The sequence below is a fragment of the Cyprinodon tularosa genome, unplaced genomic scaffold (assembly GCF_016077235.1).
Source record: "Cyprinodon tularosa strain WSP-4 unplaced genomic scaffold, ASM1607723v1 ctg336, whole genome shotgun sequence".
NCBI lineage: Eukaryota > Metazoa > Chordata > Actinopteri > Cyprinodontiformes > Cyprinodontidae > Cyprinodon > Cyprinodon tularosa.
In genome coordinates, this window is record NW_024039048.1 from 1311504 (window position 1) to 1339436 (window position 27933).

At 38.1% G+C, this 27933-nt stretch overlaps 3 protein-coding genes across 3 annotated transcripts; 1 reads left to right on the forward strand and 2 right to left on the reverse strand.

Annotated features, from left to right (window-relative positions):
• Window positions 1–373: 373 nt before the first annotated feature.
• bik (BCL2 interacting killer) lies at window positions 374–3808 on the forward strand. Its single transcript, XM_038294163.1, has 6 exons — window positions 374–462; window positions 548–576; window positions 1533–1620; window positions 1770–1922; window positions 2011–2122; window positions 3270–3808. The coding sequence occupies exons 3-6, from the start codon at window positions 1541–1543 to the stop codon at window positions 3375–3377; spliced, it is 453 nt and encodes a 150-aa protein (XP_038150091.1). The 5' UTR covers window positions 374–462; window positions 548–576; window positions 1533–1540; the 3' UTR covers window positions 3378–3808.
• Window positions 3809–3859: 51 nt separating this feature from the next.
• On the reverse strand, window positions 3860–10984 carry mcat (malonyl CoA:ACP acyltransferase (mitochondrial)). Its single transcript, XM_038294162.1, has 5 exons — window positions 10436–10984; window positions 10040–10127; window positions 9727–9944; window positions 9516–9653; window positions 3860–4222 (listed from the first exon to the last, which is right to left on the reverse strand). Exons 1-5 carry the CDS (start codon window positions 10823–10825, stop codon window positions 3950–3952), a joined length of 1107 nt encoding a protein of 368 aa, XP_038150090.1. The 5' UTR covers window positions 10826–10984; the 3' UTR covers window positions 3860–3949.
• An 870-nt stretch (window positions 10985–11854) lies between these two features.
• def6c (DEF6 guanine nucleotide exchange factor c) lies at window positions 11855–27866 on the reverse strand. The gene is made up of 12 exons (XM_038294215.1): window positions 27619–27866; window positions 26946–27086; window positions 21148–21327; window positions 20123–20353; window positions 19887–20033; window positions 19673–19781; window positions 16999–17231; window positions 16812–16919; window positions 16532–16698; window positions 16240–16438; window positions 16058–16148; window positions 11855–12502 (listed from the first exon to the last, which is right to left on the reverse strand). Exons 1-12 carry the CDS (start codon window positions 27712–27714, stop codon window positions 12315–12317), a joined length of 1890 nt encoding a protein of 629 aa, XP_038150143.1. The 5' UTR covers window positions 27715–27866; the 3' UTR covers window positions 11855–12314.
• Window positions 27867–27933: the final 67 nt, after the last annotated feature.

A 27933-nucleotide genomic window follows, 5' to 3' on the forward strand; every position in this document is an offset into this window, starting at 1 on the left:
TAAATAGAACCAACAATTATAAACCTGCAAATAAACTCTAAATAAAAATATAAATTAAAAAAATATAAATTTAAGAATTAATTAACACAATTCAAATGGATAAAGAGATAAAGAATAAATAGCTCCAACAATAATATTTACTTTCAGTGTACAAGTACACAATAAGATATGATCAGTTAATTCAAAAGGTTCTGAATTCATTCATTAAGACAGACAGACAGACAGACAGACAGATAGATAGATAGATAGACGCACTAATTCTCCAATAAATAATATAGTAAATATTTCTCGCGAAAAAAGCTAAAAGCTTAACTAAATTAGGAATATGCCCAATAACTCATGGGGTCCCATTCTATCGTTTCTGTCTCCCCTAGCGGTCAAAATGAATAGCAGCAGGTAAAGGCGTGGCCAACGGCAATTTGCAGAACTTACCTGAGAAGAGCGAGATTAAAGGACGCTGCTGTAAGTACAAATGTCTTTCGATTATTTATTTGATTTCTTCACTATATATAAATGCCGATCCTAATGGTTGTTGTATCTATTACAGGGCGGCGTCCGTTTTAATCTACATTTAAGGTATTTTACTTTCTTTTTTAGCTGTGTGGCTGCACCTGTTTACTGTGGAAGCATTGCATTCGATAAACATTTTTAAAAAAAGTTACCAAATGAAACTCTACACCTCTTTGACTTAAATCAAAGAAACGGATAAACTTTGTTAGTTGAAGGGTTTATGGGAAATGCTTCAAGTATGGTTTTCCAAATGACCTTTGTTTGCTTTGGGCATGAAGGATGACTTCATCTTTTTGTTTTGACAATAAGGGAAACTGCTTCAAGCTACCAGAGAAGCTATTTTCAGCATACATCAGTTTGTGTTTTATTTAGGACATTTACACTTATATTCGTAAAGTACATTTGTTTTGAGAATAAAAAAATATTATTATAAGGGAATTAAAATTCACATTTACATATAGAGATACATTATCTCTTAGAAAAATTGTAAACATACAAACATTTGAAGTTTATTAGGGATTATCTAGGGTGAGGGATGCTTTATTTCTTCTTACTGAGGAAAGAAAAGCCGTTTGGTTGATTTGGGTAATGGAAATGTGTCATTTGCATTAAAGGGCATGAGAACAACAGGTATGATCTCAGCTCAGGTGCACAGATGATTTAGGAAAAAAACTTTAAATAAAATCTAACAAGGCCCACTATTAAGGTGTTATTAAAAGGTAACGTTTTTAAATGTACAGGTCTTAGAAATTGGGGAAGTAAAACAGTTTAGCAGCAATCAAATAAATGAAGTCACCACTTCAAACATTTTTTTTTTTTTTACCTGGACTCTCTCCCTGGTAACAGGCGCCACCCATCCTTGTCACATGTTCTCTTATGTACACAGCTTGTTTATGAACGTTAGAAGTCCAGTGGAGATAATGCATGATCAAATGCAGGCTTAAACCAACCTGCATGGTTAATGTTGGCTTTGATAGAACTATTTTGACAAGAATTCATCTGAAAATGTTGCTCTTTTTCAGAAAACACAATGGTGGAACAAACCAGACGTCCGAACCGTGGTGTGACCCTCCAGGCTGGACCTGGAGAGGTGGTGGATGTGACCCTCAGGTACAGCAGTAAAACACAAGCAAAAACTGTTTTATCATGTGTATTGCATTAACAAGAACAATAAAAAAAAGGATTTCCATTTGAGCTTTCATATAATTGGGTTTTATTGTTAGATGTAAATAAAAATCCATTCGGTTTCCGTGGTTTAGGAGCCGTGACAGGGCTGTGAGGGTCGTTGGTAGACAGTTGGCTCTAATCGGAGATCATCTGGACCAGGAGTGGGCCAGGAGGGATCCAAACTGGCCGCCAAGTCCTCTGTACCTGCTGAGACCTGCCCAGACTCTGGCACGCATCATCTACAGGTACAAAAACAGGTTGCTTTTTACAATCTCACATTTCCTGTTAGATATTTATCCTGTTGGCCTTAATATCGTCGTTATCTCTTTGCAGGGATCTCCAGAGCCAGTTATGGGGTTTCCAGGGTCTGTTGGCTCCGGTAAAGGCCTGGATTGTCAGCGCTACACCTGGGCAGAACCTAAGACTAGATATGGTGGCAGCCTGGGTAATATTTCATTCAGCAATTCCTTAACAACAAACTTGTTTGGCTTAATTTTGTAACAATGCTTAGCAGCAGATATTTTTATTCTGAAGGCAACAGTTGCCTCCTGAAAAAAACCGCTTATTTCATCTCTACATCAAACTAACAAACAAATATATCTGCAAAGGTTACAGATATTTTTGAAGAGGTAAGGAAACTAAAATGTCATTAAATTGATTTGGAGATAGATTAAACCTCATTGTGAGGTTAGTGGCAACAGTTTTTTTTGGTTAAAGCTTCATCCCTTTGACTCAGAGGGTTTAACTCTATAAGAAGGGAGACAGATTGTTCTTAGAGGAGTCACAGTGCCTCTGTAGCCTTATGCAGAAAGAAACTAGGAGTACTTTCTATTTGAGAAAACAGTGTGGAAAAGGTACAAAAAAAAAAAAATAAAATAAAAACTGCAGAGCTGCTATTGGCTCCTTCCAGGAAAAAGACACAACTAAAGAAAGAACAGAGCAACTGCTTTCTATGGAACAGAAAAAAAATAAGGTAATGGATGCCATAGCCTTGTGTTTCTATCCTAAGTAAACCGATTAGAACAGAACAGAGCCTTTTTTCTTGATGTTTTGGACAGTTATCCAAGATTTGATATAAATACTGTTAAAACGCCAATAATGACACTAATAAAGTCTCTGCATCACACATGTAAACATAATATTTGCACTATATGGCAAACATTTTTTTTTCATAATCCCTTAAAATATAATTTAACTCAATATTTTTAACTGCATTTTGCATCATCTTTATTTATTTATTTATTTATTTACACTGCACTGAACCTTTCCATATCAGTGCCTTTTGCACCATGTGCTTAAACTGGATTCCTTTTCTCCTACAGTTTACAGCCTGATCACTGCAGCACTTTATTAATGGAAATGTTCATTTCACTGTTGAAAAGCTGTATGCATCAGTATTTTGTTTTGTAAACACTGTGTATACAGAAATGACAATTTTTGTCCAAGTCAAACACTCTTAAAAGGTGCATAAAATATTTCATTATCCATTTAATTTAAGGATACAGAGCTGTTTCACCTAGCTGTGAATTAACAACATATCTAGAGCTATTTCCTTGCCCGGGACATCCCCATAATTTCTCTTATTTTTTTAGGTGTCCAGTTTGAAAGCAGTGACCTGCCCTGGCTGGACCAGAGGAGCAGTCATAGCTGTGGCTCTGTTGGCTGCAGCAAGCATTTTTGGAGCACTGTGGAAGGAGTAGAGAGCCTAAGAAGAGGCCAGGATGAAGCGTGAAGATGTTTGACAAAAAGAAAAAAAAAATGTTTTTAGAGAAGTGAAAATTAATGCTGATTTGTGTTTCTGCTGTTTACTTTAACCTTTCGTTTTATATCCTTTCTATGAGCTGTATTGACGGTGACAGCATAGACGGCAAACTCTTTAGAATAAAACTAAAAATATGTATTTAAATTTTTCAAAGCAGCTCGATTGGTTTGGATTTTTTTGTAAAGGGGTTTTGCTGAAAAGTTTGGCAGAACATTGTAGCACTAAAAAACTGACTGGACTGTTTCTGGCCTGCAGTTTTTTGCAGTTTCTTACTGGTTAAAGAGGCCAAACTTTTTACAAAAGATGTAGCTTTGCTTGCGATTTAATGACGGGAGCTGGACTTTCTGTTGCAGATAAAAAAAAAAAAAAGGCTTTTTCATTTCTTACAAATAAACTTAAAGATGAGAAAAGATGACTGGCTGGTTTGTTATAAAAAACATTTTATTAAATACAAATTTATACAGGATCTATTCTAAAAATGCTGTATTTAGAGTCCTCGTGTCTGCACAGTCACTCCTCGTTCGCAGTGACGTCCACGTTAGAGTACGACTGAGACGCTTTCCTGTTGCACTTCTGGAGCGTGGCGCCCAGCTGCTTCCCAGGGCCGACCTCGTATGTTTGAGGGAAGCGCTCCCCCTGCGTCCTCTCGTAGATCTCATGGAGAGTCTGTTCCCATTTTACGGACGACACCAGCTGCCTGACCAGCTGCCTGCGGATGTGACTTTCGTTCATGTACCGTTTGCCATCCACGTTGGAGTAGACGCTTATCTCGGGTCGCCGCAGCTGAAAGAGAAGGAAATTTGAAGATGAGGCTTTTTATTTTTGCAGAAAGCAGCATTGATATGGATCAACTTGATGATTTCAATTAGGGATAAAACAATTAATCGGAATAATCGATTATTGAAATAATCGTCAACTAATATAGTAATCGATTAATCGTTAACTGGAGTATAGAGACTCTAAAATATGCCTTTAGCTGACATTGACCCACTTAGAGCAGTAATTATATCAAAATGTAAATGTAAAAAAATATAAACATTTTGCATTTAAAATAAAAACAACCTTTTTCTTCAGTCAATGTGCTCTAACCAGATATTCCTCAAGTGGAAACATTTTAGTTTCACCTGCTTTAATTTAGTAAAAAATCTTCTTAAAGAACCTTTGGCTATCCGACTAATCAAAAAATAACAGACAGATTAATCGATTTCCATAATAATTACTAGTTGCAGCCTTAATTTCAATTAAATATGCATAATACAGTCATATGAAAAAGTTTGGGCACCCCATTTAATCTTAATTACTTTTATTTCTAAATATTCTGGTGTTTGCAACAGCTATTTCAGTTTGATATATCTCATAACTGAATGACAGAGTAATATTTCAGTATTGAATTGAGGTTAATTGGAGTAACAGAAAATGTGCAATATGCATTAAAACAAAACTTGTCAGGTGCAAAAATTTGAAAACCTTAATTATTTCATTGATTTGAATACCCTTACTTATTATTCACTGACTTACTGAAACACAAACTTGGTTTGGTAACTTCATTAAGATTAGAACTTCAAAGCCATGTGTATCCAATCATGAGAAAATGTACTTAAGGTGGCCGGTTGCAAGTTGTTCTCCTGTTTGAATCTCCTCTGAAGATTCATCATGGGCGCCTCAAAACAACTCAAATGATCAGAAAACAAAGATTGTTCAACATAGTCGTTCAGGGGAAGGATACAAAAAGTTGTCTCAGAGATTTAAACTGTCCGTTTCCACTGTGAGGAACATACAGATGCTGGTCATAAAATTAGAATATCATGAAAAAGTAGATTGATTTCAGTAATTCCATTTAAAAAGTGAAACTTGTATATTATATTCATACATTACATACAAACTCATATATTTTAGATGTTTATTTTGTTTAATTTTGATGATTACAAATGACAACAAATGAAAATCTCAAATTCATCATATCAGAAAATTAGAATATTGTGAAAAGGTTCAAAATTGATGGCCCCTGGTGCCACACTCTAATCAGCTAATTAACTCAAACCACCTGCAAAAGCCTTTAAATGGTCTTTCAGTCTAGTTCTATAGGCTACACAATCATGGGGAAGACTGCTGACTTGACAGTTGTCCAAAAGACGACCATCGACACCTTGCACAAGGAGGGCAAGACACAAAAGGTCATCGCTAAAGAGGCTGGCTGTTCACAGAGCTCAGTGTCCAAGCACATTAATAGAGAGGCGAAGGGAAGGAAAAGATGTGGTCGAAAAAAGTGTACAAGCAAGAGAGATAACCGCACCCTGGAGAGGATTGTGAAACAAAACCCATTCAAAAATGTGGGGGAGATTCACAAAGAGTGGACTGCAGCTGGAGTGAGTGCTTCAAGAACCACCACACACAGACGTATGAAAGACATGGGTTTCTGCTGTCGCATTCCTTGTGTCAAGCCACTCTTGAACCACAGACAGCGTCAGAAGCGTCTTGCCTGGGCTGAAGAGAAACAGGACTGGACTGCTGGTGAGTGGTCCAAAGTCATGTTCTCTGATGAAAGTAAATTTGGCATTTCCTTTGGAAATCAAGGTCCCAGAGTCTGGAGGAAAAGAAGAGAGGCACTTCATCCACGTTGCTTGAAGTCCAGTGTAAAGTTTCCACAGTCAGTGATGGTTTGGGGTGCCATGTCATCTGCTGGTGTTGGTCCATTGTGTTTTCTGAGGTCCAGGGTCAACGCAGCCACATACCAGGAAGTTTTAGAGCACTTCATGCTTCCTGCAGCTGACCAACTTTTTGGAGATGCAGATTTCATTTTCCAACAGGACTTGGCACCTGCACACAGTGCCAAAGCTACCAGTACCTGGTTGAAGGACCATGGTATCCCTGTTCTTAATTGGCCAGCAAACTCTCCTGACCTTAACCCCATAGAAAATCTATGGGGTATTGTGAAGAAGAAGATGCAATACACCAGACCCAACAATTCAGAAGAGCTAAAAGCCACTATTAGAGCAACCTGGGCTATCATAACACCTGAGCAGTGCCACAGACTGATCGACTCCATGCCACGCCGCATTGCTGCAGTAATACAGGCCAAAGGAGGCCCAACTAAATACTGAGTGCTGTACATGCTCATACTTTTCATGTTCATACTTTTCAGTTGGCCAACATTTCTATAAATCCTTTGTTTTTATTGGTCTTCAGTAATATTCTAATTTTCTGATATGATGAATTTGAGATTTTCATTTGTTGTCATTTGTAATCATCAAAATTAAACAAAATAAACATCTGAAATATATGAGTTTGTATGTAATGTATGAATATAATATACAAGTTTCACTTTTTAAATGGAATTACTGAAATCAATCTACTTTTTCATGATATTCTAATTTTATGACCAGCACCTGTAGTAAGGAAATGGAAGACCACAGGGACAGTTCTTGTTAGGCCCAGAAGTGGCAGGCAAATAAAAATAAAGCGGCAGAGAAGAAGAAGAATGGGGAGAATGGTCAAGGACAACCCACAGACCACCTCCAAAGACCTGCAGCATCATCTTGCTACAGATGGTGTCACTGAATCGTTCAACAATTCCGCTCAGGAGCTGTATAGGAGAATGATGCGACAGAAGCCTTTTCTGCAAGCACACCACAAACAGAATCACTTGAGGTTTGCAAAAGTAATTTTGGACAAGCTAGCTTCATTTTGGAATAAGGTCCTGTGGACTGATGAAACAAAGATTGAGTTGTTTGGTCATAAAAAAGGCGTTATGCATGGTGGCAAAAAAAAAACAGCGTTCCCAGAAAAACAGTTGCTACCCACTGTAAAATTTGGAGGAGGTTCCATCATGCTTTGCGGCTGCGTTGCCAATGATGGCACTGGGAATCTTATTAAAGTTGAGGGTCGCATGGATTCCACTCAATATCAGCAGATTCTTAAGAATAATGTTCAAGAATCAGTTACGAAGCTGAAGTCACACCGGGGATGGATATTTCAGCAAGATGATGATCCAAACCACCGCTCCAAATCTACTCAGGCATTAATGCAGAGTAACAATTACAATCTTCTGGAATGGCCGTCCCAATCCCCTGACCTGAATATCATTGAACATCTGTGGGATGATTTGAAGCAGGCTGTCCAAGCTCTGCGACCATCAAACTTAACTGAACTGGAAATGTTTTGAAAAGAAGAATGATCAAAAATCTCTTCATCCAGGATCTCATTAAAAGCTACAGGAGGCGACTAGAGTCTGTTGTTTTTGCAAAAGGAGGATCTACTAAATATTAATGTCTCTTTTTTGCTGAGGTGCCCATATTTTTGCACCCGTCATATTTTGGTTTAATGTATACTGCAAATTTTCTGTTGGTCCAATAAACCTCAATTCAATACTTCAATTCAGTATTACTGAGTCCATCAGTTATTAGATACATAAAACTGAAATAGCTGTTGTAAATACCCAAATATTTAGCAATAAAAATAATTAAGATTAATAGGGGTGCCCAAACCTTTTCATATGACTCTATGTGGAAAAATGATTATTCTGACCTAATGACACAACATAGGCCAGACTTTATGCATGCTCTGCTAAGATGCTAATAATACCAATCACCTTTGACCTAAAACTTTCTTTAAAAAAGATTTTGATTGTATTATTCTTCTTTGAAGTTTTCAAGACACAAACAAAACTGATTCCTACTGAAGACGGAGCTGAAATTTAATTTAAAAAGCAAAATAAGTAAATATAGTTATGGGGTATAAAACATGCCAAATCAGATTTGAATGTTTAAAACACAATAACAAAAACCAAGGAGTTATTTTGGTGGCCAAAAAATGCTACATTTTCATTTTTGATTCAATATTGATAAATTTAGTTAAATGTATTACATTAAAAAAACAACTAAATATATATATATTTTTTTTTTTACATTTTTAATTCATTAAATAAGAATAATTGTAATATCTGTAATATCTGGAAATAATAAGAATAACGTTTTTATAACTATTTATTATAATTCTGCACATTTTATTGAGCCGTCAGTCTGCAGGCCAAACACGGTTAACTGAAATGTGATTGATCTGACGTTTGTCAGACAACCAATTAAATGTTGACATCTGCTCAGACCTAAAATGACATTTAAAATAAAATGTGAAACAATTAACTGAATACAGCAATTATTTCAAACTATTTCTAAGTATAAGTTCATGTTTCAATATAATAATTTACACATTTAAGAAAATGAATGCCTAGGTCATAAAAACTTTGATTACTAAAGCAACAATTAGTAACTTTTCAGTCAAGTATTAGTTTAATTTATAATATTTTAGAATATAATTCAGGTCAACATGAAGACACCTGGTGTATATTGCTGCTCCATGTGGGCTGCCTTACTTAAAAACAGGTTTATGTAACTTGAGAGGATTAGATCCGTCACTGAATGAGTCATGTGACCCAAAGAGCCACTTTGAAGCAATCTTAGCTCTACTTAAACATAAGAGCGAACCGTAAAACGTTGTAGTCAGACAAAAAACCGATGAGACCCTTAGCTGATCAGACATGCTTGTGGTTCTCTGATATTGGATTGAATCTAGAGGGGTGAATGAAGGTTTCATTGAATTTACAAGCTACTTTAGGACTTTTTAATCCACTGTTCCGCTGTTGAGACCTAATTGTGACCAATTAATGTAGCAACAATGGAATTCTGCCAGTTCAGGGGCGCTAAACCAAGACGATACAGGTCTAGCACCCCTAGTGGCTAACAGTTACACAGCTTTGCTTTAAGAAAAATGCTTGCTATTTAACTAATTACATTATTGCATTTTTATCTATCATTTATAAACATTTATACTTTATATCACTTTGGTTCCCGAATAGCTGCAGCATTTTTTCACCTTTTGTGGTCAATAGCTCATTAAAATAAAATAAAACTCCATTATTATTTCAAGGAATAAAAAGAAAGGTAATTTTTAAAAGATTAGATTTACTTTGTATAATGTTATTTTACTGACAAGATAACAAAATCCTTAAGAAAGTTAGAAGGTCATACAACACGTGTAAAGGAGTAGCCGTGCAGCCTGAATCAAGTGTTTGCTGACTGACCTCCACCTGTCGCAGCACCTCTCTGAGAGGTTCAGTAGCAGATGCCATCAGCTCAGTGTGGAAAGCACCACTAACTGGTAGAGGTTTGGTTCTCATGAACTGTAGAGTCCGTGAGTTCTGCTGGAGAAAGTCCAATGCCTAAAATAAAAGCACAAGGTTATATCAAAAAAATTATCAATGCAAGAAAATTAACCTGTATGTGGCTCCATACCTGCTGGTGGCCAGCAATAACCCTGCCATCAGGGAATAAATAGTTGGCCACAGAGCAAACCGGCTGCTCGATCCCTAGACTCTTGCAGTGCTCTTTAGCTTGAAGACAGGCGTATTTATACTGAGCCTGAGGTCTGCCGACAACCGACAGCATCCCACTTGGAGTCAGCTCAGAGGCTTTCTGCATAGCTTCTGCACGCACCTTTACTGCATATAAAGCTAGAAGAAAAGGAAAGCAGGAAAAGCTTTAGAGATCATCCAACAAACCTTCTATAGATAAAGCAATCTGTGTTTAAAAAGCATGCATTGCTTACCTTCTGAAAAGTCCATGGCTCCAGCAAAGACAAGAGCAGCAAATTCACCAACGCTGAAACCTGCTGCAGCGACACACGTCTCGATGGCCTGTTGAAAAGGAAGCACAACACAAAGTATCAGCAGTGTTTGAGGCTTAGATGCTTATTAGGTAGAGAAGATAAGAGAAACCAGGAATCTGGAAGTTCTAATAAACTGCAAACAATTGATGAAAAATAAGTTTTAGTTCACTTTTGATGATAGTAAGAAGGGATAATTAATCTATCAAGAAGGTGGTGGATTTATCTGCACGTAAAACAGGTTAAAAACACATTCACAGTGCTGAAAAATACCAGGTATTCTCTTGCATTAATCTCCAGTTAAAATCCAAACACCGATGAGGGTTAAGTGTTTATGACCTTTGGGTTTTCATGGTGCAGTTTCTCTAAAGCAGCCAGAGAGGTGACGAACACCGCCGGCTGACAGTGCACCGTCTTCTGCAGCTCCTTCTCCGGACCCTTCAAACACAGAGACAGCAGGTCGTAGCCGAGGATATTCTCCGCTGCGGAGAACATCTCTTTCACATTTGGGTACTTTGTCAGTCCTCTACCCATACCCACGAACTGACTGCCCTGTCCGGGGAAGAGAAGCACAGAACGGTCGCTGGGATCTTTTCTCTGTCTGCGACCCCTCGTTGCAAGTAACTCGCCCCCGGTTGGAGACTCCTGAGGTCCAGACTGCTGCTGGGTTGACAGTCTCCTGCTCCAAGAGGCCACCGTCCTGACCTTCCCTCTGAAGACTGCAGCCATACCAACAGCTTTTGATGCTGAAATTAATAAAAACAAGTCACAGCTTGCTTAAATAATCCCAAAACACTTTTAAAAAAGTAAAAATGGTCCAAACTGAACTAATTTCTCTGCTCGGCATGACAGCTGTGAGGAGGCAGCCATGTTGTTTAGAAAACTGCTTTCATTTCCGGTTTGAAAATATGGCGCTTCCGTCCTACAGCGCCACCTCTGGCCAACATGTATATATATTATATAACGTTATAATAACGCTATATTTAGCATATATAGTTCATAAGTTGTTTTTTAAATAATAGAAATAGTCCGTTAATTACTTTTCTTCGAAACTCATTTTGGTTTAAATACAAATAAAATAAAACACCACAGTAGTTTGTTTAATATCTCTTTGACAAACATGAAAGAATATACATATAAATATAATGTCAAATTTGGTAAATTACATCAAAATTACCTTGAAGTTACACAAAACCCATTGATTATTCAGCAACGGAAATGTATGTAGGTGGGCTGCATCAATATTGATCTTCCTGTGTGAAATGAGAAAGGAACATAAAATCCCTCTGATTGAAATTTATATTTTTTCACACTTCATTAATTTAAGGAAACCACAAGGACAGAAGTTGTTTTTTGTTTGTTTTCAGAAATGTAACTACTTTAGTGTATTTAAGTGTTTTGTCAGCTGTTGTACAAGTGAAATAATAAACATTTCATAATTTCAAACAGATTTATTGAGATACACATCAAATTTCAGCCAAACATTTACAGGTTTTACAGGGATGTAGGAACTATGTCCATGTAGAATGAACCAGTTCCTTTTGTTAAAAAGGGGGAGATTTCAATCTTTAAAAAATTGGCCTTAACTCTAACAATGTTATTTATTGTTTGAATACACCGTCTGTTCTTTAATGATTAATTCAATGTTTGCACACTATATGTAGATCTATATGTAACTTTGTTCTTCAATTACAGAAATTGTCTATGTATGTTTTAGTGTAGATCAAGAGCAACAAACTTTCTTCATGTCATTTTCTCTTCATCACATCATTTCCTATTTGTTCGACCACAAAATGACAGCCAGAAAAGAGCAAAAGAAAACCATTAAAAATAGATACAGACTTTGAACTCTTACAATAAACATGACAAAACTTTTTTTCCCAGATGCAACAGAGAATTAATTGTACAAAACTATTATTTTTAGTGGCTGCCAATCAGATTGTTATTTTTGATTATCATCCCGCTCTTCTAAATATGACTCAACTCTTTCTGTGTGAACATTTCCTCTTTAATGCCTTTTAGAAAGAATTGGTTTTTATTCTTTTATCTGTCATGATCACATCTTTCTAATGGGGTTCCCCTGTAATTCATTCACACACTTCTATCTTCTTCGAAGGAAAGCTTTTTTTATTGCATTTTATTACACTGCAAGTGTTCAGAGTGTAATTACAGTATTGTTCTATCTTAAGATAAATTACATATGAAATGCATGAAAACCCTAACATCCTGATTCCCCTGACAGGCAGGGGGTTTCCAGCTGCACCTCCAGGCTTTCAGACTCCTCTTCTTGTAACCTGTTGTTCTGTTCGTTCCTTATCTTGTATTTACAGATGAACTCGTTGCTGGCCAGCGCTCCCTCCTTTTTGGGACATGTATTTTTCGATTGCAGACGACTTTCCAAACGTTCTACAAAGCAAATAAAAAAAGCACACATTTTAAATCGCTTATGATCTTGAAGTTAATTTTGTAATATTTCCATTTACAATTTTTGTACCAAAATAATAACTTGTATGTCACTAAGAAATTGAAGATCCTGTTGAGCAATTTAAAATTTTAGTTTTGCCGCTGGTTGGATAAAATTTAATAGTTTTTACATCATGGGTTGATAAAAACTGAAATTTCTTTTTTAAGAAAATGTAATTAGAATTCAGTAATCATGTGTCTCCTGTTATAGAGGTACAGATGAGCTGAAATAAAACCTCAACTTTGAGTCCATTTTTATTTTCATTTCCTCATTCCCTGTTCATTTATCAGGCTTATCTGACCATTAACAGTAAGTTCAATTCAATTCAGTTTATTTATATAGCGCCAATTCACAACACATGTCATCTCAAGGCACTTTACAGTTCACCAGATCATAAAGTCAAATTGATTCATAGTTTTCTATCTAAAGAAAACCAGTTTATTGCATTGACTCATTGACTCATCAGCAATCCCTCACACTAAGCATGCTTGTAGCGACAGTGGACAGGAAAAACTCCCTTTGAACAGGAAGAAACCTCCAGCAGAACCAGCCTCAGTGTGAGCGGCCATCTGCTGAGGCCCACTGGGGTTCAAGGAGACAGAAGCAGAGATACAAAAAGCAGCTGTAAAAGGCGGCCCCGTCCAGGAAACACACAGCCAGACACATTAAACTGAAGTGTCTGGTTGGAAAAATGGAGACGCTTAAGCCTCTTTCCCACAATAAATACCAGGTTAATGGGTGTTTTTTTCAAACATGGGTCGACCCGCTAACAATCTTCATTTGGCTCCCTTCCCATTGGCAAAGAAAGCTGTGCCTAACTCCTTGCTGGCAAGCTGCATGGCCTCTGTTGCCCTGCGGCTACAAGTCTGGTGACACCATCAGGCTGGGTTAGCTTTGATGCTGTCACCAGTGTGAAAGAAATCAGGAAAGTAAACAATGGAGAGCCACATGTCAGGAAGCAAGGGCGTAATAAATACGCTTTATTATTTTGCTCTATTATCTTTCAGAATCCCTCTTACCAGTGCTGTGCCATGTTTATCAAATGTACAGAGTTGTTTCGGCTTGTTAGATCAGATGCGGTGTCTTTACGTCTGTACGTTAAGCTCGATTGTGTCACGTAATGTAGCGGGTCAACCTGGAACTGGTGTTCCCACGGCATGCTGATCAGAGCCGAGGCGATTTTAACACTTTGAGCTGTTTCCATTGCCACTAAAAGGCAATTTTTCCCGGGTTTAAAGAGGTTTTTCAGCCAGTGGGAAATGGGGTAGCAGAAAACACAATCCTAACTGTAAGTAAAGAGGTGGCAGCATCATGCTGTGGAGGATTTTGTTGCAGATTTTATATAAAAAAAATGTCAACATGGGGAATAGGATTACATGGAGATAATATAGCAACACTCAAAACATCTAAGAGGCTTGGGTTTATTCTGTTTATTTTGTCTTTGCTGATTCTTGTAAAGGACATAAACCAGGAAGTTAAAGCTGGTGAATGTTTGCTCCGTTTAAATAGCCAAATACCACAAACATACCACCAAATTTGTTTCAAAGAATCTTAAGGACAAAAGGGACATAACAAGGTCCTGATCTCATTCGCACTGGAAATTTGTGGTAAGAAGAGCACAAAGGTGTTTGTGACTAAGGTGCTCTGCAAACCTGACCAAACAGTCAGGAGTAATGGATCAAGAGTCCACTATTGGGAATTTCCCCTTCACTTGATACAGCTAAAGAGTGGTGGACAGAAGAGCTTCTTAAAGAAGAAGTTACAGGTCTGATCAGGACAGAATGCTTTCTTTTTTGTGTATAACTAAATATTCATTTTTAACTTAATTTACAAATACGTTCTTTAGCAATCCTACAATAATATTCCCTGGACCTTTTTTCTTATTTTAGATTAGATTAGATTAACTTTATCGTCCCAAAGAACATTTGATTTGGGTACAGAGTCTGGGTGCTGCATAGTCCAAACTGTCTGTCACACTGCATTCACACATAAAAGCACTGCTATAGAAATTCCATTATAAGACAATAAATAAATACATAAGAAAGCATGTTACATAACATACATAAAAAAAATGTATAAAAACCCTTCTTTAAAAATCTGTTATATGGGATAATGAATACATAAAAAGCATGTCAGTTTAGTTTAAATTTTGAATACCATTGCCTATTCCACAATTTACTGCTCGATCCTGTTTATTAACTTAATGGAAAGCGGAACAAGTGAGTAATTATAGCGGTTCAATCTACAGGCAGGGAGTCTAAGATGTCAACCTGAAGGAAGAAACTGATACTCTGAATAAAGAATATGAGTGGAGTCTGAGATGATTTTCTGGGCTTGTCTGGTTATTGTTTCATTGAAGATGGTCTGAAGTGAAGGGTGCTGCTTGACTCCCATCAACTTCATTACTCTTTGAGTCAGGCAATTAAGTTATGCCTTCATTTGGTCAGACAGGTTACTGAAGATATTTAGACATGTTTTAAGCTAAAAGAAGTAAAGAGCAAAATTAAAGCTGCAGCAAAACGTATTGATCATATTGAAGAAGTATATGCCATGTATAATCTAAGGATGGGCAGCAAATTTAGTATTCCCAGGTGTTAGGCCAAAGCTTGCAGAGGGGAGGAGGGTAGAATGACCTTGCTCGCACACACACGCAGAAAAAGCTGATTAACAAGGTAGAAGCAAAAAGACAGGAAGCAACTCCATACATGGAGATGGGAAGTAGGGAATATGATCATTCTGTGGGACTATATGTGTGAAACTGTAAGATGTTCCCCTATGAAGATAATAAAAAGAGCCGGTAATGCGCTCCATTAAAAAAACACCATGATGGTGTTTTTCAACATTACCAAACCAGGAAGAAAAGCCATACCTAAAGATGCTCTATATAACAGCATGGTAAAAGAGCAGCATGACTTTCTGACTGACACCAAAGGCCCTCAGCCTGGGCAGAAGATGTAGCCACTGCTGGACCCTGTTGCAGACATAATCATTGAGCAATCCACAATAATTTATTGTCGATTTTTAATCCAAGATATTTCAAGGAATCTGCTTGGGCAATTAATTGATTATGGATGACCACTGGACTCCAACTGCCCTCGGGTCTTGTGTTTTTTGAACATTAAGAGTCAGAAAGTTCCTCGCACCACTGAATAAAGGTTTTAATCTGCTGTCTGTAACCAATTAGGTCCTATGTGCCAAAAATGAGTTGCACTTTTGCCAAAGTAGGTACACTTTGACTATGACACTTTTGTCTTAGTCAAAGTGTACTTAAGATTAAATTTATACACCTCTCTCATCTTTCTAAGCAGGAAAACTTGCACAGCCAATGATTGACTAAATACTTTAATTTCTACACTGAAACGGTGGAGCCGAGGCACATGAATGCATTATTGTTTTGAAGAAATTCTGCCTTTTATATTTGTTGTCTAGGTGTATGTTGCTCTATTGGTAAAAGCTTTATCATGCAACATTCCCAATGGAGTACAATCATACTGTACCTGCAGGAGAGATAGGCTTCATCAGACGGTTCAGCTGGACGTTCCAGTGCCGTACGTGCTGACTGGCATCTCTCAGCCTCTCCTGCATCTCCTGGAAATCAACCAAATGCCACAACTGTGTTTGTATTTCTTCACTCTAAAACTAGCTTCTTTTTGTCTTTCGTGTTTGTTTTTAGTTTCACCTCAAGACGCTGATGGCTCCTCTGACGAGACGCCTGTAAATTCTGAAGCTCCAGAGAGGCTGAGTAGAGGGCCGAAGGGGTGCTGTCATCTACTGCTCCGTTGGAGGCTTCGTGTGTGGAGCTAAAGTTCTGGAGGATCTTGTCCTGCTCCTGGAGGATCTGAAACTGCCTCCTCTTCTCATCTTCAGCCTCAAGCAATCTAAGAAGAAAGTATGCAACAAAATGTTTTAAGCAAAAAATAAAAGAAACCTTCACACTTGCTTATAATGTGAGATAAGAAAGCAGGTGTAACCTCTCCAGCTCCTGTCTGGCCCTCTCCTCCTCCAGCCGAGCCTGAATCTCCATGTTTAGAGCTGCTTCCAACTTCTGCTGCGTCACCTCTAGTTCCTGGATCCTTATCTTCTGCTGCTCAGCCTTTCTTTCCCTTTCCTGGATCTCGGCCTGCATGCTGTCCCTCATCTGGACAAAAACAGGTACACAGCTGCAGACTGACTTTTATTTTGCCAGATTTTTGCTGCTGTTCCTGCACCACAGAGTTAATAAGCTGGTTGGGTTTTACAGTTTTAACTAACCATCTCAGCTTCTTTCAGCTGTCTCTCCAAATCCATTTGCACCTCTCTCTGTTTCCTCCTCTCCCTCTCCTCCGTCTCCCTTCTGCGAATCTCCAACTCTCGGGCATGCTGCACAACACACAGCAGATGAAGCACAAACATCATGAAGCATAATGAGGATAAGCTCCACCTTTGTGCTCCATCCTACCTGAATGATGCTTTCGATTTCCAAATCCTGCTTCTCTTTCTCCATCCTCTCCATCTCCTGGAAGCTTAAGTCGTCGGACTGGCTGCTCCGGCTGCTGCGGCTGCTGCAGCTGCTCCGGGTGCTCCGGCTGCGCTCCCGGTTGCTCTGTTCCCGCTGGATGCGGCGTTTCAGCTTAAGTTCGTGGTGAAGAGAGGATTTACCTTCTCGCTGAAGACGGAGGGCAGTTTGAATAGCTGTCGAGTTTAGAAAAACAAAAACACCTTTTACTTAAACAGGGCAATGCAGACACAGGCATATGTAACAATCAGAATAGTCATTGCTTCTATGATAATTTACCTTACAAGACTTTTGTGTGAAGTCTGCAAGTTTTCTCAGGGTCTTGGCAAATATTTAGACTGAATTCAGGACTAATCTTTCACTATCACTTAAAAAAAAAAAAGTAACAATTTTGTTTTTGCACCCAAGTAAAACTTTGCTCTGTTGGATGCTGCTTCCTGAGTCTCAGCACAATCAAGACCACCTTCAGACTATTTAAGGCCTGTGAAGCTGTTCTTCAGGGCCTCTGGGCCAGTTGTCTGCCATACACCTCTCTGGTTGTTGTAGCATCTAATGGGCCGGTAATTTGCTGCTATGTATATTTGCTCAGATGTTTTTTTTGTAGGTGAGAGCTGCCTTTTGTTTAACCCCAGTTTTCTCCCGTTTATGTGCCGGTTAGGTTATGTGTTTATGTGTGTTAAAAGAAATGGCAGAATAAATGTTTTTAAATGCTGTTTTGACTGCTTCATTCCCTGTCTAAATTTATGTTGGTCCCTTATACCTCATAGACGCAGTCAGGGGACGTAACAGTAACACAGAAATGATGGAGTCATAGTATAATATCTATCAAATTTTAAAGAATACGCTTTATTTTTCTTTAAAAGAAAAAAAAAATCTTATTATATTCAAATCTATAAACTTTAAATCCAGCCTGTGTTTCATGTTTTATTGCTGGATATTTAAAACCAAATTTGTACAACACAAAGGAGCCCACGCATGCTCAGGGAGAACATGCAAACTCCATGTAGAAAGACCCCAGGGTGGGAATCAAACTCAGGAATCAAACTCAGAACCTTCTTGCTGCAAGGCAGCAGTGTTATCCTCTCCCTATATGCTTAGGTCTGGCCATTAAAGTATCTTTACACTAAGATAGTAGGATACTCAAGGAAGTCCCCAGAAAACCTAAAAACCTCTTGTAAATCACAACAGTCTCTTGGCAACTGTGCCTGTCTCAACAACTGCACTTTAAAGGGACGTTTTCAAAGGATCTGTAAAGATCACATTCAGTTTGCTGCAGGGAATGAATTCAAATAGCAGGACTTTTCACTGATACATAAAAAAAATCATTATTTGCACATCAGGATTTCAAACAAGTTTGTCAAAAACAAACAAACAAAAAAAACAAAAACAAATATAAAGCTTTTCAGGAAAAAACGTCATGCTCACTGTGAAGTATGGAAGAGGAAGTGTCATGGTGGAGGGATGCTCTTCTACATCCATGTATATCCATACAATTCAAATCTAAGCTAAGTGACTTTCTAGAAAACCCTCACATGTCTCAGAGCTGAAGGTGACAGGCAGACTTTCCCCAGAAACTATGGTTACAAGAAGTTTATACATAATGCTATTTTAACCAGGAAAAGTCCCATTGAGATTAACAATCTCTTTTTCAACCAATGAAGGAGGCTGGCTGGAAGGGGGCGGAGCATTCTAACCTTCACTTAAGTAAAACAAGTTACATTTTAGGTAGGTGTAAATATTTCTTCATAGTTGAATGAACTTGACTAGCCTGAGGGATTTTAACTTGAATTAGAAACTTTGTACTTTGGAGAGAAAATGCATTTGTTTACTCGTTATATGTGTGCAGGGCTTTCTGATTGAGCACCACTTCATGACACAAACTGAACTAATTGAACTATTTATAACAAAAACAAAAGTTATGGTTGCAGAAACCTTTTTGAAAGTTTATTTTTAAACCTATCTTTTCTCCTTCAAAACAAGACAATCACTTTATATCCATTCTGAGAGAATTTGGCACCAGTCGGAAAACACGTTTGAAAAGTCCTAAATAAGAAAGGAAAGCAGGTGTACTTTATGTGATATGTCAACATAAAGAACAACATAGAAATAGATAAAGGGAAATGAAACCCAGTTTTTGACATTTTTACAAATGCGAGAATTAATTTTTAATCTCATCAACTGCAATAAAATCCATTGATGCATTTTCTTTTAATCATCAGTAAGCTGACAGAAAAAGCTTTAAATGCATTTGTTTGAAATAATTAAGACGTTTTGTTCTTTCTGGTTTTGCTGCAAAAAATGCTCTAAATGAATAAGTATTTCTAAAATAAGTGAATTTACCTTGAATTTTAAACAGGTAAATAAAATTATCTGCCGAAAGAATGAGTATTTTTATCCCTATAATAAGATAATTAAATATTAAGAAAATAATAGAAGAATAATTGACTTTTTTAATTTTTTGTAGTGAGTAATCTGTGACGTTATGCTACAGTAATAACATAATCTAAATGTTCTTGTCTTTTTTATGCATCTAAATTAGCCTTCAGTAACTTTGAAGGCTAATATAATTTTTGCTGATGATTTAACAGCTGCCCACGTGGGAAAGACTTTTTCACACCTTGAGTCCACTCCACCTTCTGCTTCTGGTCAGAGGCGCTCATTTCGTAGGTTTTGTTGTGGGTTTTCACGCAGAAGAGGCAGCGTTTCCCCTCCCTGTCTGGAACAGGCTGAAACAGGAGAAAAAAAAGGGGAGCTCAGATCTGGATAATGTGTTTTGTCAAACGCAAATTCTGGGCGGGTCAAAGTCCTGCCAGACGTGTTTCCTCACCCACCTCTACCACACAGTTCTTATCCAGCTGAATTTCCCCTCGCTTGTCTTTCAAGTCCTCGCTGACATAGTAAGCTATGGAGGAGGGCATCAGCACGAACCAGCGCTCGGTCCAGTTCCTGCGCATGTGCCCCTTCTTCCACATGTAACCCTAGGAAACGAGGAAAAGCATCGGGATCAAACAAAGCAGCATATGTTTAGAGAGCAGGCGTGCTTCCTGAGGGGACTCAGATTACCCACCCTCTTTAGGACGTTGTGATACATCTCCAGGAAGACCTCCTCCAAAGCCAAGCTGAAGGCCTCCGCACTAGTGACCCGAAGCAGCCGGCCTGTACACATATGCTCCAGGAACGTCCACACAGACATGCCCTCTTCATGCACAGTGGGATCCTGAGATATAAGGTCTTCTAAGGGCTTTGTATCCCACTCTTGGTTCATTGCTGTGGAGATTTTCTTGATGAGATACTCTACCTAAATGCAGGAAAAGGTTTAGCAGAAATACCACAACAGGGAACATTAAAAAAAGGCTTTAAACCACAGAAAGGCTGTTTTTTTGTTGTTGTTTTCTTTTGCATTTCCAAGACGACACTGCTATGCATAGTGTACAACAAAAGGGTATTTTTGCCTCTGACATACAGGAAACCCAAAGCATTATGGAGGAAATGGAGGAAGGAAGGGCCTCATTAACTTACTTGTGCTTTTATTCTTATTCACTGTGAGGAAATTTGAAACCAGCTCACTGTCAGGGTCACTTTTGGGGGCTCCATAACACTCATTCTAGAGTAGAAATCACTCATTATTTTTATTATATTGCTAAGGAAAACCCCTAATTTCACTTCTAAATCATACACGTATGTGACTTCTGGTTTCTAATTTCTATTTTGTTCCAAATGTTCTTCACTTTTCTGGGCAAACAGTTTTTTATAAACACAGACACTTAACACGTCTTCCATTTCTCATATTTTATGCGATTATTTTAAATTTTCTCCTGCAAAACATCCCTTCACAACCACGAACAGACATGAAAGCTGGTAAAGCAAGGCCTAGTGGTTAGAGCAGTGCTCTTGTGCTATGAGAAGGTTGCAAATACCCGGTTGGATCCTCACAGCCTATACTCTACCTCTATGAGCAAGACCCTTAACTCCACACTGCTCCCTGGGCGCTGCACAATGGCTGCCCACTGTTCCCCAAGGGGAAGGGTCAAATGCAGAGGTGAATTTCTCCAGTGTGAGATCAATAAAGTTCAATTATTATTTATGTTTTACCTCCTCTGTGATCATCACTAGCGGGTAGCTATCTTCAGACAGGAGGTTGAACAAACAGAAGAGCTTAAAGCAATCCTTCTCCGACAGCAGGAACCTCTGCGACATTTTAAAGTTCTTCTTCATGGTCATCATCCAGCATAGGTCGTCAAACCTTTCTTTGTCAAACATCCCCTCTTTCACCTGGAATTGTAAAAAGAAAGGATCAACCTTCTTCAAATTAAACCCTCCTTTAAAATAACACTGGTTCATAGAAAACGTGATAAAATGGCGTTTATAAATATCATGTCAAGGTCAGTTCCCACTAAAAATAACCCCTTCAGCATCAAGATTAGAGAAACATTAACCAGAAGCATGAATATATGAGGTACTCCCGGGTAACCTTTTAAAATATTCAATATAAGACACACAAAAATAAATTTGATGACTAATACGACAGCTGCTTGATGGCGCTTTATCAGGTGACATTCTCATTTCAGTTCATGCAATGTGTTAAAACAGCTCACATTGAGATGTTGTGGTTAGTATAAGTTTGAATGGTGTGATTTTGTAGGATGACATAGTGGATGCTGGATTTAAACCAACAACTTCAATTCTGCAAGACGCATTTTCAGCCTTAAGGCCTTAATAGAGTATCAAAGCTAGCCAACCCTAAAACTTAAAAAAAAACAAAAAACATGTAATGTTTTTATAAATGTTTTTATAGTTTTTAAACTATAAAACATTTAAGAAGTTTCTTTATACAATTTGACTTTCTGTCACCAGTAACCAAGGATTTAGTTGAACAGATTTGCTTTAGTTGTGACCCTTATTTCTGATTCCACACTCATATCTACTATCATATTTATAATGCATCAAGAAAACAATTTTTTTGTTCTTAAATACCCCTTTTTTGTCAATTTTCTGTTAAAATAAAAAATATAAGCACAATTGTCCAAACATTAGTCTAACATTTGGGCTTCTTTCATACCCTTGATATCTTAGTTTCATTTAGCCAAAAAAGACACTTATTTACAGTAAACTAAACAATCATTATTATGGATTAATATGGATTATAACAGGATTTTTACTTCCATTAATATATTCTATATGGTACAGTAAAGCTAGGAGGGTGTGGAGAGGCAGCTGCTGAAGGTAAACGGAAAAAATAAAGCAACAGTTTTTGGCATTTTTTTTTTTTAGTGTAGAAATGTAGTAGCCTGGGTGCCATTCCGAACTTAGTCCCACCCACAACGTTTGAGGTCGGGAAGTTCGGTCTGGCATTGCTCAGTAGTAGCGCGAGTATGCTCGCACAATATCTGGCAGCCCAATCAAATAGTCAGGGCGGGCTTTATACGATGATGGACAGATGATCAACAGTAACGTAATCAACCACGTGACCAAAGCGCGCTTGGGTGACAACAACAATGGCTGCCGCTGGAGAGTTGAGGTGTGTAGATTCTGCTATTAGGTCTGTTCTAGAAGATATCGACAGCAAATTAATTTTAAAAGAGGAACAGAGAAACACGATCAAGGCTCATCTTCTTATTCTAGGCGTGCAACTGCACGCTTTGATTTTTGTTCCCAACAACTGTGCCTGGCTTAACCTACGTCACGCACTCTGTTGCTCTTATTGGTTCTAGGTCTATCCAATTGAGTGCAGAGGCATTTTTTTCCTGGTTCGTTCGAAACACGCCCCATAATCACAGCTCTATGGAGCAGTATCAGACTCATATTCTGACCAGAATCATAGGCGGATCTACTGGGGTGGCATAGGGTGGCAAATGCCACCCTAAATGACAGCCTTGCCACCCCTGCTGCCACCCCAGTTGGCTGTAGGGGTGGCGAGGTTTATAAATTATGGATAATTTGAGAATTACGACCGCTAATTTCCAATGTCGGACTGCAGTGAATGCAGCACGAGATGACGCAAGAGCGACTGAGACTCATTTGTTTTTAAAACCGAATGAGGCAAAGCGAGGGAGCCAGGGGTCATGGGGAGAGGAGACACGGGATGAAAACTATCTATAGAGAAATTAAATCATAATGAAAGCACAATGTTGCTAGCATAGCTGCAATGCTGATTTTGAGATGATAAAAATCAGGTTACAGAAAGTTATTTCTCTAACTATGATGTTAGTTAGGCCTGACGTTTCAGGCTCATAAAGACATATTTGCGATCAACTATGACAGAAAAGAGACGATCAAGTTTGGTTTTACTCAAATCAAAACGCACAAAGGCATTGGATCTAGATAAATTTGTGAAGCGTTTTGCTGAGCAACATGGAAATCACAGCATTCAGCTGTTATAGTCATGTCAACTTTATGTTATGCTCTCTGGTGAGCCTTTACAGAGCTGTTACATTTTGTTTTGGCACCTGAAAATCTGATATTTACTTTAATAAAACCAAAAGTGTTCAAAGTAAAGTTAAAAATGTGATGCTGGTATAAATCCTGCTTAACATGAAGCAGTGTTGTTGTTTCTTTTTTTGTATATATAGTATGAAACAATCCAGAAATGACCGGTATGAACCTACTCACACAAATGTTTTGTACTTTTTCAGACTGGAAGCAAAATTTATTTTTATGTTGCTTTTTTCAGATTTGTGGAGATTTTTATGTAACATACAGTACCTGCCTTTTTGTTGATTTGTTGATACAGCAGCTCTATCTACAGCATATCTACATGCATGAAATGTCCCTTTCATGTTGCCTTAACTGCTGTATGTCAAGTTACTGAGGAACAAATGGGATAAATGTGTGTTCAGAGAAAACAATGCATTGATGTCCGGTACCTTGTTTGGTGCCTTGACCCATTTATCTCTACTGTGTAGTGATGCTCACTTTAGAACAGCTCAGTCCATAGATCTCTGATGGGTAACTTTTTCTTTCTATCATTTCTTCTTGTGCAAATGCTGCAAAGCTTCCTCTCTGACAATCAATCTCACTCATCTGCGACTCAGCACCTGTGTCTCACCTTAATACCTTTCCTGTGATAATGCCCCTCTAGAAGTAGTTTTATCATTCTTCTATCTCCTATTAAGTGAGATCACATTGTACGATGTATTTCTAATATGAACTTTTTCAAATGAAACACCAAACTGTGATAATTGTGATTAAATTCATTGTAAAAAAAAAATGCCGTATGTTGCCACCCCTCAAAAATTCCTGCCCCCCTCTCGCCACCCCATAAATATTTTTCTAGATCCGCCCCTGACTAGAATTGAGTAGGACTACGTCAGGCTAGAAATGTAGTAGGAATGGTGGCAAATTTTTACAACTCATGGTATTTAGATAATGACATCTGGAATTTTCAGCTCTAGGGAGAGGAATCTTCTTAGTCATAATCAAAGCAAACTACAAGCCATCAGAGATAATGCTAAGCTACTACTGCAGAAGCTGTAGCCCTGTGTGATCAGCCAGCAGATGAACAATTATACCAAAATGAGGAATTCCCATCACCTTTCATTCACTTTTTTCCCCAACCAGAAACAGCTGGAGAGGTCAGAGCCACAGCTGCTGCTTACAGGTAAGGGGGGGTTAAAGTAGGGCCAAGAATGCTTTGACCCCAAAAAGTAAAGGTGCAGTGACTAGTAGGACAGGTCATAACCCGACCTGTGACCAGCAGAGGGTTCACCTACCACAGCTAAAGGAGCAGCATCAGAAACGATTAAAACCAATACACCGGTCAAGGTGTTTGGTTGGGCTTTGCAATCATGTGCTGACCAGCTGGCAGGAGTTATTCATGGCATATTAAAGTGGTCCCTGCAGCTGTCTCAAACCCAAATATTACCTTAGAGAATGATGACGGCCCTCTTGCGCTGTCATGGGTGGTCTTAAAATATTTCCAGTGGATCCTCTGTTACCCCATTATCATTGGTAACAAAACTCTGTTGCTATTGTTTTGGATTAAGTCAAAGGTACTCACAACTGGTGATTACTTTCTGCTACAACTGAGGAAATAGATTACCTGTAATCCCAAAAAACTACTACTGAAACTCATGAACTGGGGCCTGCTCCACTCTCTGTCTTCCTGGGGTAGGACTTTATACTCTTCTATAACATATTAACTAAGACTGCTCTGCTATCCATTCCAGCCTGGGAAGTTAAGGAAGGACAACGAAGAGACTAACCACAGAGACCCACGATTTGATCTAGTGGTTCTCAAATATTAACCTCGTCTTGAACAATAGCAAAACCAAAGAGGTTGTTGTGGATTTTAGGAGGTTCAGGAGGACGAACACATCCATTCCTGACATTGGATCTAGTTAGAATATGCTGATGAAGGTTCTCAGTCATCCAGGTCATAGTCATTCCGATCTAGTTAGAAGCCTAAAGTTCCTCTTTCTTATTATTAAGGAATGACAATAAGTAGACTAACAACATAGATGTTAGAAGCATGAAGAAAAGGGATTGTTGGGTGTAATCACCCGGATCTGGATGCCATGAACACTGGAGGAGAGCCAGGACCCGTCCCACCCTGCTCCAGCCTGTTTTTACAGCTCTCTTAAGGATAGCAGTGCAGAGACAGGAGAGCAGGGACTAACAGAACGTTCTGGACATGTTATAGTTTTCATTCGTCTTTAGACTCTCCCCCTTCACTGCACCTTATTCTACATCCTGCTCTTGTTATGCTGTGCTGATGGTTTGACAATTTTATGCTGCAAAAGCCATGATGTTCCAAATGAAATGTCCCCGCAGTGAAAAAAAGATATGTTTTTTATTTGATCTGTTTGTGTTGTTTAAATCTTTGTTAATTCAAAAATCATATATTTAGCTTAAAAAAATCTCATACATGGCATATATAATAAAGGCAAGATCATCAGTTAATATGATATTGGTATTTATATGAATAGAAAATATTTCATTATTAAGATTATTTGGTTTCATAAACTTAATTACACTCAATTACATATTATTAAAATTTCATTTCCATATTAAATTTCCCTTTAAAAAGCAGATCATCGTGGATTATATTTGGATTATATTTGACATTATTTATTTTTGTTGTTTTAATGTAATATTTATATGCACTTTACTTTTTTAGAAGCCAATTTTATGACACATGACAGTTTCTGTCCTCAAACTGATCCTGAAACATCTGCTTCCTAATCAATTATTTAAGTTGCTTAGTTTAGAACGATTTCATTAATAGCTTTTGCTACTTTGGTCTGAATCTGACCGGAATACCAGCTTCAAATAGAAAAGGCTAATATTGGTTCATTTTCTAGTTAAAAAAAACACCACTGTGTATAAAATGGTATATCCTGTCCTTGTTTATTAACTCCCAATAACAATGTGTAAAAGGTCTTAAAACTAATTATTTTAAGCTTTACCTCCAACTTAAAGAAAATTAGAAAACTCCAACATCTCATGCTTGCAAACAATTATTTTTCTATATAATTCTTAATAGATTGCATCTTTTAAAACCTTTTTTATCAATCTTTAAAATGGGGAGAAAAAAAAGAGAACAACCTAAATTTACCAAAATAAAGAGTCAGATCAATAGGTGATTAAAAAGTGGAAGCCATATTTGTTTTTGCTAAGCATCATCAGGTGTCCTAACATCATAAAGTTCAACATGGTATATTTGAAAAAAATATCAAGATTGAAACAAGAAGCTTTGTTCAGATGAGACAAAGAATGAAATCTAGGTGTAAATTAAAGAATGAAAATCTAGACATTGAACAGTATGGTGCAGCTTCTGTAGTTTAGGGTAGATCTAGGGAAGCTTTAAAGAGTGCACTTTGATCACATGATCCACAATATTATATCAAAAAGCCTTATGAGAATAAATGAGGTTAATAAGTGTTTAGTTATACCTTATCGAGTATATATTTGTTGAGGTAGGGCATGTAGCCATGGTTAGAAACTGGCCCATCATCATCATCCTGGAAATGCTCCTCCAAGGCGACTGGGTCATGTGGGATGTTCAGAACTGTATAGAGGTTGTGGGAAAGGACCTGTGGAGTAAAAAATTAAAAATCATTAAAATGTGCCACTTTTAAGTTTCCTTGGACAGCTTTACAGCTAAGAGACAAACAAGCAGAGGCAGCCTGTCCTCTGTGGCTGGAAGCATGTCAGGACAGCTATCTGCCACTTCCTGGGATTCCTCTAAGCAGTGCAGGCATGTGGAGACTGGACAGAGGAAGGCAAACTTACTGAGGATGGAAAAAAAAAAATAGGAAAAAATATTCTGACTTTTATAAATCAAAACAAAACCCCCTGACAGTTGAATTGATGAGTTGTTTCAAGGCCACAGCCAAAGACTGGATTTTGAGCTTAGATCTGGTCTCATATCTCTGCCTACATTTCTTTTGAAATAAATCATTTTAAAAGGCTTTCCAAACTTGCAACACATACCACAAAACACAATCTCACAGGCAATCAGCAGATTAAAATATCTACTTCTGGCTTTAAACACGCAGAAGCAAAACTGTATAAAAACAAAACCTGTCTCGACAGTGATTCATGTTTTAATCTCTCTTTGCTTACCTTTAACTGAGATTTGGAGACTTTCCCGCACCTCTCCACGTCCAGCGATGTGAAAGCGTACCAAATCGACTTGAGAAGCTCGGCTTTAAGGTCCATTTTCTGGTGACCGCTATTTTTGCGCGAGAATAACTACATTTCCGAGTGGTGCGCTGTTTTTTACGCAGGCAGCGGGTGTGATACTGAGAATAAAGGGTAGAGCTCAGAGCTGGATGCGTTCACGAAAAGAGCCCAAAGCAGATAGATGTGGGGCAGACCTAAAGAGGCGGAGTAAATGGAGCTAACGCCTAGAGCTCAAAAATAGAGCCTTACATATTT